Source organism: Tympanuchus pallidicinctus, unplaced genomic scaffold (genome assembly GCF_026119805.1).
Source record: "Tympanuchus pallidicinctus isolate F22 unplaced genomic scaffold, pur_lepc_1.0 scaffold6, whole genome shotgun sequence".
Classification (NCBI taxonomy): Eukaryota; Metazoa; Chordata; class Aves; order Galliformes; family Phasianidae; genus Tympanuchus; species Tympanuchus pallidicinctus.
Genome location: NW_026294780.1, coordinates 35,255,364 through 35,274,825, shown reverse-complemented (window position 1 = coordinate 35,274,825; position 19,462 = coordinate 35,255,364). Strand labels below are relative to the sequence as shown.

The window sequence follows — 19,462 nt, the reverse complement described above, 5'->3', positions numbered from 1 at the left end:
TTTGTTTGTTTGTATATATATGTGTATATATTTTAAGCATGATGTAACGATGTAGAATAAGGGGTGGAATGTCATGGTTCTATGTTTTTGTTTGTTTTTTTTTTTATGGTTTCAGTATTCCACATCAAAACATCATGTAGTGTACGGGGCATTGAAGTGTCACTGCCCCAATCCCAGCTACCTATCCCTGTACATTACCGAAGTCACGGGATCTGGCCCTTCCGGGTGGGGGAGGCGCTCTCTTGCTGCTTGGCAGTGGGTGCTGGAGGGTGCTTTCCTAGCCGTTCCAACCTTTTCAGGTTTGACTCGGTCCCGGGAACTCTCTCTCTCTCTCATCTTGTCTGATTTATTAATCTCAATTTCAATTAAATTGTATATATTGTGTTATCTTGTATTCCAATACTATAGTAAAATAAGTTTTCCTCCATAGATTGTTGCCGCTGTTCTTTTCCTCCCTTCCTTCCTTCCCATTTTTTGTGGGATTGGGGTGGGGGGGGGGGGCAGAGGCCTGTCACCCCTGTCACGGACGTGGATTGATCTGATCAACTCCCTGACAGTGTACTTCCTATATGAGTATAGTAATCATCTCCATTCAAGGTGATTGAGTTTGTATTGCAGAATTCCTTTGGAGTACAAGAATGGTATTACTTTTTGATGAAATAAAACTGGATTTGTGCTCTAGTAACTAGTATTAAACCTCTTTTTTCTTTTCTTTTTTTTTCCTCTTTTTATGGCAATGACAAAACTGAAAAAAATTCTAACATTCCAGGCGTGGCAAAATATTATTTATTTCTTCATTTCTTCATTTATCTGTTTGACTGAAGATTGGAAGGAAAAGATCCCAGGCTTTGATAAAGAGGATTTTGTACATATCTCTAATTCCATGCCATATGTAAATATAACCTAAGTTTGGAAACTTAAGATAGTTCCACATCTGAATGACTTTTCTATGGAAGGCATGACTTCTTCTTAGTACCAAAGAATAAATAAATTTGGCAAGCTGTACACATCAAACACAGCATTCTACAATTCTTTTCTTTCTCCCTATTTATCTTATTTTAATATGCATTTGTCTAGATCAGTATGAAAAGTGATAAAGCTTTAGACTAGTAAAATATTCAACTGTGGTTCTTACTTCTAGAATTTGTATTTATATAGGTTTAGGACTGTAAATATCATCCCTTATTTGCTTTCAATCCACTTCATATTTTCTCCTCTTTCTCCTCATATTTAAAACAAACAGGTTTATGCACAGAAACAAAATAGTCTTTCATAAGATAAATATCTGAAAGAAAAGATAATATTCACCGTCCATATAACACTCAGATCTTAATCAAGAAATCTCTCTTCATATTCAGATTTCTCCTTATACATAAAGAAGCAAACACAGAATCTTTAGAAATTACGTTATAAAATAAGTATAATAAGATGAACTACTCTCTGTACAAGACTATATCAAAGCTGTAAACTTTAGGACACATGTACAAATATATGGGAATTTCTTTAGACGATGGACTGTTTCTTCCAAAAGAGTAGATTTTTCTCCTATAAAGAAAGCTTATTAAGCTATTTGCTTGAGGGAGGGATTTAATATTCTGTGACTGGATTCCATGAATGTCCTGTATGGTCACTCTTAAAGAAACAATCAAAATGTAAAACTTTTTTGCATTCAAGACATGCTATTTTTCAAAATGCCTTGAGACTCCGTACTGATCAGAAAGTACTTGGTGATAGTTTGCAGGAAGAAGAAACTGGCCAAGGAACAACAATTTTATTAGAAATCTTTCTTTAGATTTTTAAAAGATAGATTTTTAGTTTTAAAATATAGGATGCTTTAATGTCACTTATATTGGGGAAGAAATAAATGATATAAAAGTTGGTATATATTCGTAATTAGTACAGTAAAAAAATGAAGCAATACGTTAGCAAGTGCCTTTTGCTTTAGAAAATATTATGTGTGAGAAAAACTGTTAAATCTCTCAAAAGATAATATTATTCCCTTAGCAACAAGAGCGGTGAAAAAGCTGAATTTTTTGTTTGTTTATTTTGCTTTGTTTTTTGAATAAACTAAATTTCAGTGTCTAAGCTCCCAGTTCACACTGGCAATCTAGTAGGTATACTCTCAACGTCTGTCTCTCTGTGTGTAAACACACACTTCTGGTAACAAAATAGATGTCTAGAATCAGATACTATACTGAATAAATCTCCACTGTCAATAGTGGGAGCTCAGATTATCTAATTCACATCTGAATGAATTATAGGTGCATAAAAAGTTTACATATGTAACACCTACTCTCCTATCAGTAGTTACCTAAACATAACTCCTTTTTGAATGAATCTTTATCTAAAGCTCACTTCTCCTGCTTTTCCATTAGCATGCAATGCCAGACCAGAAATATCCTGGGCTACCTAATGTATTTGCATGTGGATGTCAAGCAAGAAAGAAGACAGTGCAGCTAAAAAGAGATAGGTTAACTCACATTATTTCAAGTAGCCCTAACTGTCTATATAGCAAATTATTTGAGGCCTATAAATCTACATTCTTTCACAAAGAGTTGTAGGACATAGGAACTCACCATTGAAGTTTACTTGACTAATTTTCAAATCTACCTTAGGAGCTGAAGTGATTTTCATATATAGTTCCTTCCATTGCCCACACAAAAGTACTGAGCCAGACAAATCATTGGTCTTACACATTTACTCTGTACTTCGAATTCATTTGCCTTACAGAAAAAAAGATTTTTCTTTATCTCTTTATTTATATTTGTATTTTAAAGTTTGTGTTTTTCACAGAATCACAGAACAGTTGAACAGGTCAGAACAGACCTCTGGAGTTTGCTAACCTTCCAGGGTCATTAGGGCCACGTCAGAAGAGATTTTCAAAATGTCCAAGAATGAAGATTCTTGGACTCAGAGAAATTTAGTGCAGAGTTGTATCACAATGGCATTAAGAAGGTAGGTTTTTTGTTTTCAATTTGTTTTCATAGAATCATAGAATCATAGAATCACCAAGGTTGGAAAAGACCTAAAAGATCACCCAGTCCAACCGTTCACCTATTTCCAATAGCTCCTACTAAACCATGTTTTGTTACCCTAAAAAATAATTTATTTCTATTTCAGTTTGTGGCCCTTCCCCCTTCTTTCATTTGGGATGCCACTGAGAGTCTGATTCCATACCTCTCCTCCTCTCCACTTTTCATCAGGTATTTATACACATCTCCTTTCTATATTAGGAAATCTGCACTGAACTCAGAACTTAGATGTGACTCACCTATGCTAAGCAGAGGGGAAGGATCCATTCCATTTAGAGCATTCCAGGAAGTTGCTGGCTTTCTTTTCTTCAGTGTAACATTGCTAGCTCATGGTCAGTTTGTCATCCAGAAAGATCCCCACTTTTTTTAATTGCACAGATACTTTCTAGTTGATCAGGCCCAAGCCAGTATTGGTGCAATGTATTTATTCCTGCTGCATAGGGTTTATTCTTCCCACTGGAGCCATCAGCAATTCTAATTCTACTCACAACTTATAACCACTTGAATATTGAAATTACCAATTCTGCATTAAACTCAGCACCTTCATGCTCACAGCTATAATCTTTCCTTTAAGACTCCATTAAAAACAGAATGCAAAATATCAGAAAATGGATCTTAGTATCAATGTAACAAAGAGTCATAGCTGGCAGTGATAACTTGCATTGAATTTCAGAAAAAGCAGCATGAAAACTCTCCAACACTACTATCATACTTTTAGAAGGTTCATTGTCTTAAATATATTTATCTGATAAAGCACCTAAAATGCTAATGAAACCCTTCTAGTGTATTTAACCATGATTAAAAATGTATCTATTCAGTTGCACTTTTGCTTTATTTCTCATGGAAAGTGTGCAAAAAAAAAGAAAAATCTGTTGCTATTCTACTGCTGAAAAATACCATTCAATGGCACATTCATGATGCAGAGAAGAGTGTTTATTCGGCTCAAAGCAAGGAATTACAAAGACAGAAACAGATATAAAAGACTGTCAGTATTTTGTAAGAGTTACATTTTCTTAATTGAAGCTCAAATTGGTTATTCTGTTATTTACCTTTATGTCATTTATCTGTAAACCCATTAGAAAGGATTGAAGAACTCATTACTTTTATGTTCCGGATTGATATGGGACTATTATTTTAAAATAAATAAATAAATAAATAAAAATTGCTGAAGAATAAACACTGCAAAATTCAAAAGCCTACAAAATAATAGTCAATTCATTACAGATCTTAGATGACACACACACCATGTCTTAAATATAGACACTAGTTTATCAAATAGAAAGTTTAAAAGCATCTGAAGTATACAGGTGACAGTAAGCACACAATGGAAATGATTAAATCAACACATCATTCTGAAATATAAGCTTTAGATTTGACCAGAAGACACAGAAATTTGTATAATATACTGGGCAGTATTCTCGACCTGTATTATGCACTAGGCTGTACGAGTCAAATAGTTCCTAGGGTCTCAGAAATGCACTTTTGGAAGTGAAAGACTTCCACTGACAAAGGGCCTTGCAGTCTCACAGACAGTAGCTAGACACTGAAGATAAATGCATTCAGACAGGGAATACAGTATCCAGTTTTATCAGCAAGGGAAATAAGCCACTGGAATATTTTAAAATGTAGACTTGATTTAGGAATTCTTCAGTGAAATTCTATGTACTGTGCTACATCAGAGGTTAGATAATTATAACACTTTAAAAATTCAAAAAGGGATGAATCTCTACAGCAGGTTGGGTTCACTGTGATAAGAAGAAGAGCCATATGAGAAGAGAACTCTTATGAATGTGGGAAAATAACTGCAGAATTCACAGAATCACGGAATCGTCAGGGTTGGAAGGGATCTCAAGGATCATGAAGCTCCAACCCCCCTGCCACATGCAGGGCCACCAACCTCCCCATTTAATACTAGACCAGGTTGCCCATCCAGTCTGGCCTTGAACACCTCCAGAGACGGGGCATCCACAACCTCTCTGGGCAGCCTGTTCCAGCACCTCACCACTCTCTCTGTAAAGAACTTCCCCCTGACATCCAACCTAAATCTTCTCTCTCTCAACTTATAACCATTTCCTCTTGTCCTGCTGTTATCAACCCTTTCAAAGAGTTGATTCCCCTCCCGTTTGTAGTCTACCTTTAGGTACTGAAAGGCTGCAATGAGGTCACCCCGCAGCCTTCTTTTCTCCAGGCTGAACAAGCCCAGCTCCATCAGCCTGTCTTCGTAGGGGAGGTGCTCCAGTCCCCTGATCATCTTCGTGGCTCTCCTCTGGATCCTCTCCAACAGCTTCCTGTCTTTCTTGTACTGGGAGCTCCAGTCCTGGATGCTGTACTCCAGATGGGGCCTCACAAGAGCGGAGTAGACGGGGACAATCACCTCCCTGTCCCTGCTGGCCACCCCTCTTCTGAGTGAGCCCAGGATACCATTTGCCTTCCGAGCTGCAAGAGCACACTGCTGGCTCATGTTAAGCTTTTCATCCATCAAGACCCCCAGGTCCTTTTCTGCAGGGCTGCTCTCAAGGACCGCATCCTTGCAGTCTGTATGGATGCCTGGGATCCCTCTGGACCAAATGCAAAACCTTGCACTTTGCCGTGTTGAACCTCATTAGATTCACCCGGGCCTGCCTTCCAAGCCTGTTAAGGTCCCTCTGAATGACATCCCTTCCTTCCACTTGTCAACCGCACCACTCCGTGGTTACTCATTCCTTAAATCAGACTTTTTTTTTAGCATATACCATTACCAAAAGCATCTGTGGACCTAAACAGACATAGGTATAAGCAGTGATGGCAGTCACAGTCATCAGCTTTTACCTAGTATGCAGTCTTGCCATTCTTTTAATCTTTTAACCATTCTAATGTTTCCTTCCAAGTCTGAGTAATCCTCTTCCCCATCTAGCCTTTTGAACTCACTTCTGAAGACCTGCAGTTCCTTGTCTTGGATGGCAGCAGGAGCAAGCAAGTTCAGACATGTTAAGTGCTCATTTCAGAAAAGCAATGGGACAAGTTCCCCTCCTGTTTCCCATACAATGGCTCTGCCATCCAATTTACACCCCACTTAGCTTTGGTGCAGGGGGAAAAGGAGAGGAGAATAGACTAGGTGTAGTGCAGTAGCTTTTCTAAAGCAAGATAGTTTTATAATCCTCACTGTAAGGGGGTACCAAGGAGATGTGAAAAGAGGCACTTTCTATCTCCGAGAGTGCCTCTCAGCTTTTATTTAACTTATTAAACAAACAAATGCATGGACTAAAATTGAATTTAGACTTCAGACTATTTTATAACTCTTCAGTAGGCTAATTCACCATCTTGACTCCAGCTTTTCTTCCTCCTACTTGCCTGTAGCTAAATGTGACAGGGTAAGATTCTGTGTGAGGTATGAACTTGTGTTTAATGAAATGGAGGAAATGGCTCAAAGGCAAATGTTCCTATTTTAGTTCACACAGAGACTCATATTATGAAAACACAAGGATAGCTATGGATGGTGATTTATCTAAAGAGAAAGCATTAACACAAGCATTTCTTCCTACACCTGAGGATGTTCAGCTATTGACTCCAGTATGAGTAGGAAGCAATTTTTGAGGAAGCAAAATAAAAGGAAGGATTTTGTAGAGGGTATGCCTGCAAGGTTAAACTATCATCACCCACTGGGTGTAATGACAGTGACACTATAAAACCAAAGCTTTTTGCATGAGAGACTTAGCTTCTCCACATGGGACCTTATCATATGACCAAGTGTAATACAAGACAGTCTTGTCATTACTCTGAACTTTAATCATAATTAAACCTCTGCCATAGAGATATTCCTAGTTATTACTGGAATTATAGTATGATTTAATACCCCTGACATCATTTGACTAAACCACTCCAGTATTAGTTTTATTAAAATGTGAGAACTTGGGTATTTATCAGGCAGATTTACCCATATAATATTAACACACTGAAAAGAAGAAAGCTATCTTCAAGAAGCATTATTGATAGACACTATTACCTCCAACAATTTACAACTGCTTCACAATTTTTAATTAATATCTTAGGGCATAATAGAATATTCTACTTAATTTAAAGGTCAACTATTTTTCTTTGGCAAAGAAAAAGGGATGACCTTCAAATCACATTTTCTTCTGTATCTCACATTTTTTAGAAAGTTATTACTTCATGTTATGTAACACATATTGATGCTACTTATTAATGAGATATAAAAATAAGGAAACCATTATTTAGTTTCCTAAACATACATCAGAAAATATAAATAATGTATTTCTGTCTGATTTTAAACCTTTGCAATTATTGCATATATTCATCCACGGCGTACTGTAGGCTTCCTCCCCAGAGCAGTTCTAGCACTTCTCTAAGTATATGCTATTCCTCTTTATCCCTTTGAAGAAAAATGAATCACATCCACAGCTTGCAGCTATCAAAATGCGATTTATCAAGCATTTTGACAAAAGTGTGTATTACCTCTTCTTTACACTAGGAGGCACATTTTTCCTTCATACAGTTTCATCTTAAAGCTGCTGCATGAATCTCTTAGATACATTTAACAATTTCAATCTAAATTTAAGTCCCTGACAACCTATAGTAAACCACGCTGAAAAAGAGTTTCCACTAACAAGGTTTTGCTTGATGCTGATAAAAACCACACTGATAATAATGAAAAATGACATTCTGCACCTGACTGCTGACAAACAAAAACACAGTTTTCTTTAGACTGACAATGGAAGAAATAACTCATATGAAATTACATCAGACACCCGTACATTTTTAACAAAGCCAATCAAAAAAGATGTTTATGTTAATAGTGCACTTATTTCATGTTAAACACATTACAAACCACTTAAAACAGGATTTTTCATAATAAAAGATCTTAAGTTGTACAACTAAAAATGATTTTTTTTTCCATTTTTTTCTGTTTTTTTCTTTTTTTTGTCAGTTGGTTGATTTGTTAATGGGATTGTTAATTGTTCAAGGTCTTGAAGAAACTAAAAGGTAAATAACTTTCATCAGATAGATGGTTGATCATTGGAATATCATCATTTGATTTTTATAGGAAATGTATGTGTATGTATATACATTCAGATTATTCAAAAACAGTACTTTCCAAGAAAGTACAGATTCTCCTTTACTGTGCATACTTTGGTTTTATAACAAACTATAAGAAATGTAATATCTGCAGTCTTCTCCTGTTTGTCATCACGGTTGCAAAAAAAAAAAAAATAAAAATAAAAATAAATTCTCTTGGCCCATGTTTCTGGCAAAGTCATAGTCAGCAAGACAAGGATAAGATTCTTAATCTTTGCATTTAAGTTCAATAAAACACTGTAACATACACAAGGCTTGCCTTACTAATCAATAATATATGCAAAATTAAATCATTGTAACTATGGCTCTTGAATAACGAGACCTCCTGTAGTAAATTTGTATTATTTGTTATTATCACCTAATAATGCGTAACGAAACTAAATGCAAGTGTCACTCTGTAGTGATATGCTGTTTTTAAACAAACTGAAGTGTTGCTCACTGGTGAGACCCTTCCTAAAAAGCATAACAAAGTGCTAATGAAATAAAGGTAGAACTAGTAAATTACAACTGATGGGTCGTCGTAGTTCCCTGACAATTGATTAATATAGATCATGCAATGCTGAAATGAAAAAGATATCTTAGTGAACAGAATGAAACACTTGAGGAGGGAAAAAAGAAAGAAAGAAAAAAAAAAAGCATTTAAGTATAAATTTGGACTGCACACATCACTATTCAAGTTTATATAAAATTAATTTTTATTTCATATTTGTGTGTTATTGCTTTTCCCTCATAACTATGGTGACAGTGAGTGGCTGACACTGCTAGTGTTTGCAGTCTCTCTCCATTTCAGTTTCTCCCAGTGAGAAAGACTGCTGCTTTAAGATTAGTCCAATGAATTTACTCTCATTGTGTATGTTTTTTTTCATTACACCATGCAATTGTTTCTGTCTCTTCTCTGTGGAAGTTAATAGTGTCGAGAAAATAAGATAGTAAGATTTCTCCTACATTCATATAATAAGTTATTGAGACTTTTAACTCCCACATACACTTTCAACATTGCAGGTTTTGAAGTTTTTGGTCACTGCTCAAAATTGAACTAAAATAACAACATACTAATATTGACAAACAATGGATGAACTTTTATTTGCACAACTACAGAGTGTACAACACCAAACCACGTAATTTACTGAGCATTAAAGCCATTTACTAAAATTACTCTCATCCTGAGGCAACAACTTTACCATTAAGATTAACCCATTTTCCCATGAACTGCAGCAAACTTTCATAAAAATACTGTAGGAAAAGTCTGTATATTTTTCTGCAGATTTTTTGAGATCATTAGAAAATATTCTTGTAATTCTCTTCAGTTGAAATAGTTAAAAGAATAATAAAATACTATTCATCAACTGTACAATCTAAATGTACTACACATACATGGGAGTATTACTAGTCTTCATTAAGATTTTTACCTTATATTATAGTAGTATCATTTACCTCAGAATTCAAAGTGTTTTCATAAACAGAAATCCCTTAAACAGTCAGTGAAATTAAACTGTCTCTTCTTATTGCATTTCACTGCAATAAAACTGGAAGTTAAAATTAGGAGTGTCAAGGTATACAATGTTAAGATAATACTATGTCAGTTACATTAACCATGAACATATGTAAATGCCCAGAGAGCAATTTTGTCCAATCACCTTTTTGTCCAATCTTCTGAAAAATGTCACAGGATCTTCAATAACCACAAACTGCTTTATACTCCATTTCACTTCTCATCCAAAAATGTATCCAGTACCAAAATAACTTTAGGCATAATGCCTAAACAATAACTTGATGCTGAATAAGATATAAAAGTCAAATCCATCTAATGGGCAACATCATTCCTTTCCTGCTTCGGGTTTTTCTAGGATGATTTCTGTCACGTTAGCAACCACATCATTCCCCTTGTAGTTTGTGAGGTTTTATGAGATATAGACTACACTGTTTCAATGTCCATTCTAATTCATTTTGATAAAAGGTGAAAAGCTTGCATGTCAATAGTCCACTATTCATTAGTAAAGTTTGATTGCTATATTTTCATAAATTTCTCATTAATTTAGCATTCCCAAGACTAAATTGGGTGTAACTGCAGACATAATAAAACTTTTCTTATAGCCTTTAATAACACTTATTCACACTGATGTTCCAATACTGTGTGTATTAGGGATGAATAGCTCTTTATCATAGTTAACGTTCTTCATTTGAACAACAAGCTTCACAAAAAATTTGTAAAAACACATTTTTAGTAACTTGACGTGAAGTTTACTGGGCACATTTTTTTGAAATCTTCTATGAATTTTATGTCACATAAAGAAAAAATGGGCAACTCAGAGTCTGCAAAGCCAATGTGAAAGTGTCATCCAGGCAATGATGCCTTAAACCCCCTCTCTGATCTTGTTAAATTCTTCATGCAGTCAGAGAATTAAAAGGATAATTCCGCTTAAGACCCTCCCTCACTTAAACAAATGTAAATTCTTTGCTCCAGAGTCAATGCATTCATAGTTGCTAATCTATTACAGTTCTTTGCATTCCTACAGACTTAAGGTTTAAGGTGATAGACCCAACAATACTTCCGTTTAGAGGAGAAAAGAGTCAGCTATCAGATCCAGAAAAACACGAAGGAGAAGGGAAAAAACAGAACAAAATTCAGACAGGAAAGATTTTCCTTCCCCTCCCCCCTCCCACCTCCCCAGAGTTTTATAGTTTTATCCCACATATCCTCTTTATATTCCCTTAAAAAAGTATGAAAAAAAATAAATAAATGCTCCTAAGGTCAATAGTTCATCGTTTACGTTCTCATTTACCATGACTTAAATGTAATTCAAATCCAGTTCTGCCCAAATGAGAACACAGGTCAGAATTTTGTGCAGCAGATCCCAGTGCCACCTTCCTTCCCTGTTGTACAGACTCACTAAAAATTTAATCATCTATAAAAAAGGGAGAAATGTCAGAGGAAGAAATTAATCCTTATTTCTGTACTCCCAAAATGCAGGAGAATGCAAGTTCAATTACCTTCCAAGAGCAGAGACAGGGCTTTTAACCTTTGTCTACACATTCTAGACAGAAAACAGAAAGCTTAATGGCAGTGTTATTGCCCTCCTCCAGTTTTCAGTGTGCCCAGGCCTCCATCTTGCAATGGCCAAGAACTAGTCACAGCTTTTGATAAGACCTCACTTCATTTTTTATTTTTTTTTTTTGGTACTGACTGTCACAAACACTGCAATCATGTAAATTTATTATAGCAAAGAAGGAAAAAAAAACAAAACAAACAAACAAAAAAAACCAAAACCACTTGCCAAAGTAGGTACATGCTTAGTAGTTGCATTAAAATGCTCAAAAAAATGTTCCAGAAAGCAGATCATGCCATTTCAACTTAACAAAGAAACCATATGATCCTTGCAGTAAGAAGGGGATATTACAGGTATGTGACCGGGCAACCTCCAAAAGCCCAATGCTAAATGACAACAACACTGCAGACTACTTCATAAGATTTCCTTCTTTCTATCCATTCTCACCATGCAAAACTGCCTGGAGCTGTTTTTTTCTCATTGGACATGTCTCTGTTTCTTCAGATGAATTACAACACGGGGAACTTCAAGCAAACCACATTATCTTCTACCAAGCATTATAAGCTAGACGACCAAATATTCATGCAGGTGCTTAAAAATATCTCTAACAAATCTGAAAGGGAAGGAAAAGAGTGACCAAAGCAATACAGGTAAGCAGAGCTCTGTCAGTGACTCACCCGAGTTGGGGTCGGAGTTGCCATCAGCTTCAGTCCTCTTGTCTGGTGAGGCCTGGTCGTAGAACTCATCCTGCGGCTGAACCAGAGGGAGAGGGTGTGAGATCAGGGTTCCACCACCCACCGGCTCGTGGTCTCCCAGACCACTGTCACTGCAGCTTTCCTGGGAGCCATCGGGGAGGTGAAATGTAACACGGCGCTGGGACTACAAAGAAGAGCACAGGACATGCTGATTAGTGCTCTTCTTTTCTGTTCTCCTGATTTTTTAAAAAAACTTTTGAAGTACAACTAGTTTCCTGGCAGTGCTGGAGAGGCAATTGAGTTTGCTGGTGATTTTTTAAATTTATTTTTATTTTTGCTTGCTTTTAGAGCAACCCAGGGAAGACAGCAGACAAAAGTACTCATGTGCTCATATGTGAAGTAACCTTCTCATGAGAAAGTGATCAGCAGACCTTTAGGTATGTTTCTTATCATTTAAAAATTGCGATCTATGAACACTTCCTGATAAGCAGAAATAAACATTGGCAAACTGTTATGAAAAGCAAACATTGGAAAATGTAATAAATACACTCTCCTGAGCTTAAAAACCCATACTATCACTGCTCATATTATTGAAACTAAAAAAAAAAAAAAGCCCACCAAGTTAAACAAAAAAAAAATGTATATTTTTACTTTGTCATCTTTCAAGAATTGAAGGATTTACATGGATACTGAACTGATATCAGCACTCTACCTAATACAGACATTTAACTCTGATAATGTAACTGTGAAACTGCACTGATCAACAATGAATCAAAGAATGCAATGATGGAATATGCAGTTATCAGTTCTGTAAGAAATATAAAATTACAACTCAGGTATATTTCTTAAAGGAACACGGAGAATGGCAGCCAGAACTGTAATTTTTCTTGAGCTTCTTAAGAAAGAAAAAAGTCACTGCAAAAGTAAAAAAATAAAAAATAAAAAATAAAAATCCACATTGTGCATTTGGTTTAGTTGGTCATTACTGTGAAATTCTCATCTGGAGAAATAGCTTGACTTCAAGAGTTGTGGCCACAGTATAATGCAGCAATTCCCTGTGCACTCCAGAGCCGTTAGCACTATTGTGAGTTGTTTAGCACTAGCAGCTGTAGCATTCATGAAAGGAATATAACAAGTCTTCAAGGATCAGAATACAGCATTTCTGAAGCCTCAGAAACAACTAGTTCAAGGCCATCTCAAGAGGGAGGTTAAATTAAGTTAAGCACAACTTTCTTCAAAAATGAATTTCAGCAGCAGGGAGCTGCTGAATCGGATCAATCTGGTTAGCTAGAAAGATTTAAAGTGAAGAGATTCACAAAATTTGCAGTAAGTTTAACAACGGTTTGTTTAGCGCTTTTTTTTTTTTTTTTTTTTATGAGAAACCCTTGAGTTAATAGTATTAACTGTATGTTTGCTTATTAAAAACTATTTGTTAATGGTAATTGCTGCCATTTTACATGATGATCAATATTTTCTATGAGGCTTCCTTTTATTCATTTCCCTTGGGTAGACACAGATACTTGATTAAGTCAATTTTCAATTACTTTCGTGCAAGTCAGTATAGAAATAAATGTACTATTTGCTCTTGGCTGTGATTTTATAATTAGTATCTTACTTTTAAGTTCCTTTCCTAGCTTTAGGATTGGAATCCAGCTTAAAAAAAAAACAAAAAAGAAAAACAAAAAAAAACCCAAAAACCCAGATCCTCTGAGTCACTGAGCTGTATTAGTTTATACCAACAGAAATCTTAACTCTATATACTGTCAGTAAGCATTCTTTTACTTCAAGCTTCAATACTTTTTCTTCCAGTATTTTCACTATGGAATTGCCACCCTGAACAATTTCTCTAATCACTAACAGATATTTTTCCTTTAAATTTGAAAAAAATATACTTAAGCACACAGCTTAAAAAAAATCTTCTCTTCCTACATTTATTTTCAGTAACCCAAATTTACAAATCTGTTTTTCCAAGGTTAAGAATTTATGTCACTAGTAAAATCAGTAAGCAGCAGAGGAAAAGGAGATTAACTTCTTAACCTAAACTAAACTAAAAGACTTCATAAGAAAATATGAATGACTAAGAAAAGTCCTTAAAGAGGAGAAATGAACATTTCAACATTTTGGAAGATAATTAAACTGTTGCACTTAATTTACCACCCAAATATACTGAAAAAAAAAAATGCAGTTATACAAATGGACAGTTTCATGGGCTGTGAAGCAGAAATACTGATCTTGGTTACCAAAAAGCTCCTTATCCTAGCCAAAATCTGTTCTGACTCTAAATTGACAGTCACTTTGTAAAATGGCAGAGGTTGAATACTGATATGGCAACTCCTCAGTTTTGTAAATTTTTAAGCTCGCACTTTGAATGATAAGAAAAAGATATATAAGTTTGGTTGTATGGCTTTCCAAGCATCTCAATAAGGACCCCACCAATCATAAAGAATTACAAAACTCTGAGGGTCCCTTAAACAGTCATCCAGATTCAGAGGTGACGAAGGGGCAGCATGCAATCAGTCAGGAAATGTCAGACTAAGCCATGCCATCAAAACACTGAGAGGAAAAGCCTTCCACAAAGAGAGACTCAAAGCCAGTGCTTTAGACATATCATGTCACTCAAAGGGGAAGACAATCCATTCCATCAACTGGAATCTTATTAGTGTCTTAAAGAATGTTCCATGCCCAGTGCTGCTCTCACAGCCCATACTCTCCTCCCTCAGGCTGGCAGGTGCAGCAGGCCTGAACACCTCCAGGCTTACCAGCACACAGCACACTTATGGGTGCTTCAGTCACCAACACAGCCCCTCTGCCTGTTCGGATAACACTACCTGGCTCTCCAGCTGTATCATATTCAAAGAACAGGCCCCTTGATACTCCAGACTGGTAAACACAGGCCCATTTGTGAAGACACTGTGGAGAGGCACCAAAGAGCAATCTAAGAGACAAGGAGGTACCAATGAGTCATATGTGAACCTTGACATCAGTAACATCTATGGGGGAAACTTAAAGACTCCCTTGCAAGAATCCCTTGATTGGTAGATGCAGGTGCACTGTGAGATTTAACATGCATGAAATAGGAGAGAACTTTGTGGGAATTGTATAATATTCATATGTTAAATGTATATAATGAGGGTGATTTAGCTCTGGGGTGTGCATGCCTTGTTGAGAGATCAGTGTGCACACAGTGCTGTGAAAAAAACAGTGTCAGCTTTCTAAAGTATCATTTGGTTTAGAGAGTTTTCTTGGTTATGGCTCTTGATAACATTTATACGCACTCAGGTCCTGCCATGAGCTGCTGCTGAGCCCTTGCAGTACTGACACACACAGAACAAGGAGTGAGATTACTCGGAGAGACAGTTAAGAGATTAAATGATAACACAAGACAGACTGTGGTGATCAGCCCCATTTTGTACCCCTTTCTGATTGTTCCTCTTCTGTTCCTTTCAGTCTCCTTCCCCTAAACTTTCATTCATAAACTTGGCACTGTCCCTCAAATATCCCAAATCCTCACATTCCCTTGTTTCACCCTTTTCATAAGTTACAAAGTCCAGGTTGGCCCTCTCCAAAACTGCTGGAAAAGTTTCCATTGCCTAATGACTGGAAACTTTTGGTCCTTGGCACTGTCTCCCTTGTCTACAAAATGTGTGTCCCTGGTTTACGGCTTCCCCTTCTAATTATTATTTAAATGCCCTTGATTAATGAAGCAGATGCTCTCACCTTCCACAAATCTTTAATGAAAACAGGCTGAGTTAGATCCTTACAATGCAAGGTTGTCCTTGCCTCTCCGACTCCTTGGACACATAAGATTCCTAAAATAACTGAACATGTTCAAACTGTTTTTTTTAAAAAGCTATCCACTCACAAAAAGGCTTTTGCTTTCCAAGGCATACTGACTTTCTGTATATAATAATATCAGGGACTTCTTTCAGGAGAAAATCCTAGAGCATGCTTAGACTATATATTTTTTTTATTTTTATATTTTTATAATTTTATTTGGTTCCTCATGCAACCAAAGGAAGCTTTGAACTTTTTTTTACCTAAATATAATTAATTTATTCTAAAAAACATTGATACATGGTACAACTCTAGAATCAGTGATAACAAGAAACTACAGTTTTAATTATACTATAGTATATTTAGGAGAAGTACATACAGCATGAGGTAGGGCTATGGTTCATCTCCATACCACATGGCCAACCTTCAAATCTACAATCTGTGACATATTTGATCATAAATCATCATTTCTGGGGGAAAAAAAATGCAATACATGGGCTTTCTTTAGATCTGATTTTTAATCGGAAAATATAATATCTTTGTTCTGTAAAACTCAAAATTAAAAGGAAAACTCAATTAAAAACATCATTTGTGTCATTTGGAAAAAATTAAAAATAAAAATAAAATAAAAAAAACCCTTGTGTCAAAATAATTTTAGTATGTAACCCAGGACAATTTAATCAATATGTCTTTGAACCTGGGCTGAATTTAAAAATCAGAAAAACAACTGATATCAGATGTACTGAATCATTCTTCTATTAATCACATTTTGCAGCAGATTCCATAAAGCTCATCCAGGTGAACCATGACTTCATTCCCACAAGAGGTACACAGAAAAAAATAATTATGTATCTTAGATGGTGACAAAGAATAGCAAACTCTAGTGTTGATAAAAAAAAAAGTGTTGAAGCGTAATATGAACTTTTTTTTTCTCATTCCAGACAAGGTGGTCAGCCAGCTGATACTTTTATAGTAGTAACAAGCAAAAGTATATTAAATCAATCATACATGAAACTGGTCTAGTTACAAATAAAGAAGTGAACTTAAACAACATCTGGCAATTTCTAACAACTGTAATTTGCAAGATTGATAGACATAAATAATAGTGGTGATTCTTGAAAATGACTAAGAATAAAAGCTCTTGAGGGGTTAGGGAGGAATGGATGGAAAAGGATAGAGATATTGGCACAGGCACAGAAAAGTAGAACCTGTGCTTGGCGTAGCATATTACATCTTTCTTCATTAGCACATTTTTATTTCAAGATACTGAAAGCATTTTAAAAATACATCTTAGCTGCATCTTACTCTTCTGTCACGTATTTCTCACTTCTGTTTTCTTGATGTAAGGAATGCTAATTGGAAATAAAGTAATAACTACAAATATCTGGAGCAGTTTCATAATTTTTCAACGCTGCATGCTAGTCAGAAAACATAGTATTTTGGACCAAAATACCTTATTTATGAAAATCTTAGCTTCATAAAACATATTCTGACACTAGAATTTGTGATTTCAATCCATACAAATCTATTGCTTTTGAAAGTAGCTTTGTGTATAAAAAACACAATCCTGAAATCCTTATTTAAGCAAAAGAATTTGTGGGTACTGGACCTCAGCATGGATTTCTATAATAGTTGGGCCAGTGTTGTTGGTAAACTTTGTTCAAACCTTTTTATGTGCATCTTTACATATAGCAAATGTGTGCCTTTATCTAAGTCAGTATGACCATTCTTGAAAGTGTTAAAGTGTTTAAGTGGAGAAGCTCTTAATCACAGTGTGATGACTAAACTTGTTTTTGAATATAGGAGAATCTTGAGAAAACATGTAGTTAATTAGCACGTCTAGCTGGCCTGTAGAAAGGGAGATTAGCCCTATCTTATTGACCAATGGTAAATTGAGGCTGTATTGGGGCAGTACATTTAATTATATTACATAAATATAAATTAAATAAAAATAAATGTAATTAATAATATAAACAAATATAATTATATATAATATTTAATTATTATATTTAATATTTATTAAATAACGTTGCAAAAGTCCCAGGGTGTGCTAGCTTTGTGAAAGGCCACCTAGATCCAAACTCATGCAACTTCGCTGTAAATCTCATCTCTATGTATGAAATTGGCTTACTGCACACTGGGTAACGAATCCTCCATTACTCAGACTATGCCAGTACTGGTGAGAATTTGGCAGGTTTTCCTGCTGACTTATGTTACAAAAACCATCAAACACTGGCAGAAAGTGGTTTGTAAATAACGTAAGTTATTTAGTTGACCTGAGTGCTTTAAATCTGAAGTTGAGGAAAGACTATTCCACATCATAATGAATGCCTGAAATGTCCTATAGCAGATGAGTTACAAGCTGTGTTGTAAATAGAATTTTACACTGGAAGTATAAGCACAAGTTTTTCAAAACTATTCAGTGCTTCCATTGCATGTTAGATTCTAAAATGTATTTTACTTCCAATTACGTAGTTGAATCAAACAAAGTTACAGAAATCGGCATTAAGAGGAGATTTTCCATGGTAAAATTGCTGTATTCTGAAAATCAGACTTCATTGCATGGCTATTGTTTTGATTTTACTAATCAAGCAGCCAAGAAATAATTACTCTATTGTTTCTGCTACTGAATGTCTCTCACAATGACTCAGCATGAGATGCTATCCATTATGATAAAACAAGATACAATTAAAAAAAAAAAACCAAAACCATGAAACATTTCTACACTACCAGCTTAGCTTCTTTCTGAGATTAGAAAGCAGGTAGCTAAACAAAATGTCCGCTTCTCCATTCAACATATTTGCATGCTATGAGCCTTGATTTCTGGCCTTCTAGATGAGGCCATCAAAACATCTCATTCACACCAAAGTCAAACTAAGCTGTACAGAATGGACCATATGTTTGCATATCAGACTACCTATTCAAGCATGACACATCTTCAATTGTATGTGAGATCTATACTTCAAAGGCAAACACTTGCAACAACAAAAAATATTTCACCTTCCTTTCTGAACTATTATGCCATTCTTTTGTTAAGGTGACAAACAAACATTATAAAATAAAAAATAAAGAGAAAGAAAACAATTTGGGAATATTTTCCTTATGTCAAAATTATTCGCACTACCAAAGATCAAAATACAAACATAGAAAAGTAATCTTTATGAAAAAGATACAGAAGAATCTATACATCAAAAACTTTTTTGACACTTAAACACCACCCTTAAATTAAGAAGAAAAATTGAAAATAGTATCAAGAGAAAATAGTAGAAAAAATCCTATAAAATGATAATGAAGAAGAAGAAATTATGTACAAGTTTAAGAAAATGTTGTAAGGATGAAAGAGACAACTGTGCTTCTTTGGAGGTCCTCTGTGGAAAACGTCTGTTTGATAAAGTTTGTTCCTCTCAGGATTAAAAGAAAGACTCTTGGTTCATGTACTAAACTGTGGATATAATTTTTTGATGATATCAAGCTTGTAATAGAAATGAAGTCACAAAACCAAGCTTAACAGTTTCAGAGGGGAGGAAAATAGGGTTTTAAAAAAAACAAAACAGTTTAAACCCTTCTTTTCTCATAAGATTTCTCTAAGTGCTATGCTGGAAGCACTTAGGGTGCACCTTTTTAATGCGGCAATTGAATCATCTGGGATAGGAGATAATTTTTTGAACTAAAATACAACAGGAAACTTGAAGAAACATACCTATGTTTGTATGTGCTCCAGAAAGAATTGGCAAGGTCTCTGAATTACCATATGGTTGCTGTATTAGTTTGTTTTGTAAACAAACAATAGCTCTTTTGCTCGTTTGCTATTATTTTCAGTTCTGATTGACAATAAATTCCC

At 35.4% G+C, this 19,462-nt stretch overlaps 1 protein-coding gene across 2 annotated transcripts in view; it reads right to left on the bottom strand.

Moving 5' to 3' along the window:
* Nucleotides 1-19,462, bottom strand: part of PCDH9 (protocadherin 9) — a 724,127-nt gene that overhangs the window by 245,566 nt on the left and 459,099 nt on the right. The window contains exon 4 of one of the 2 annotated variants that reach the window (XM_052705569.1): nucleotides 11,830-12,031. In XM_052705569.1, the coding sequence (XP_052561529.1) occupies nucleotides 11,830-12,031 (202 nt within the window). The remainder of the gene's footprint in view (nucleotides 1-11,829; nucleotides 12,032-19,462) is intronic. The other variant, XM_052705565.1, reaches the window with a different exon arrangement.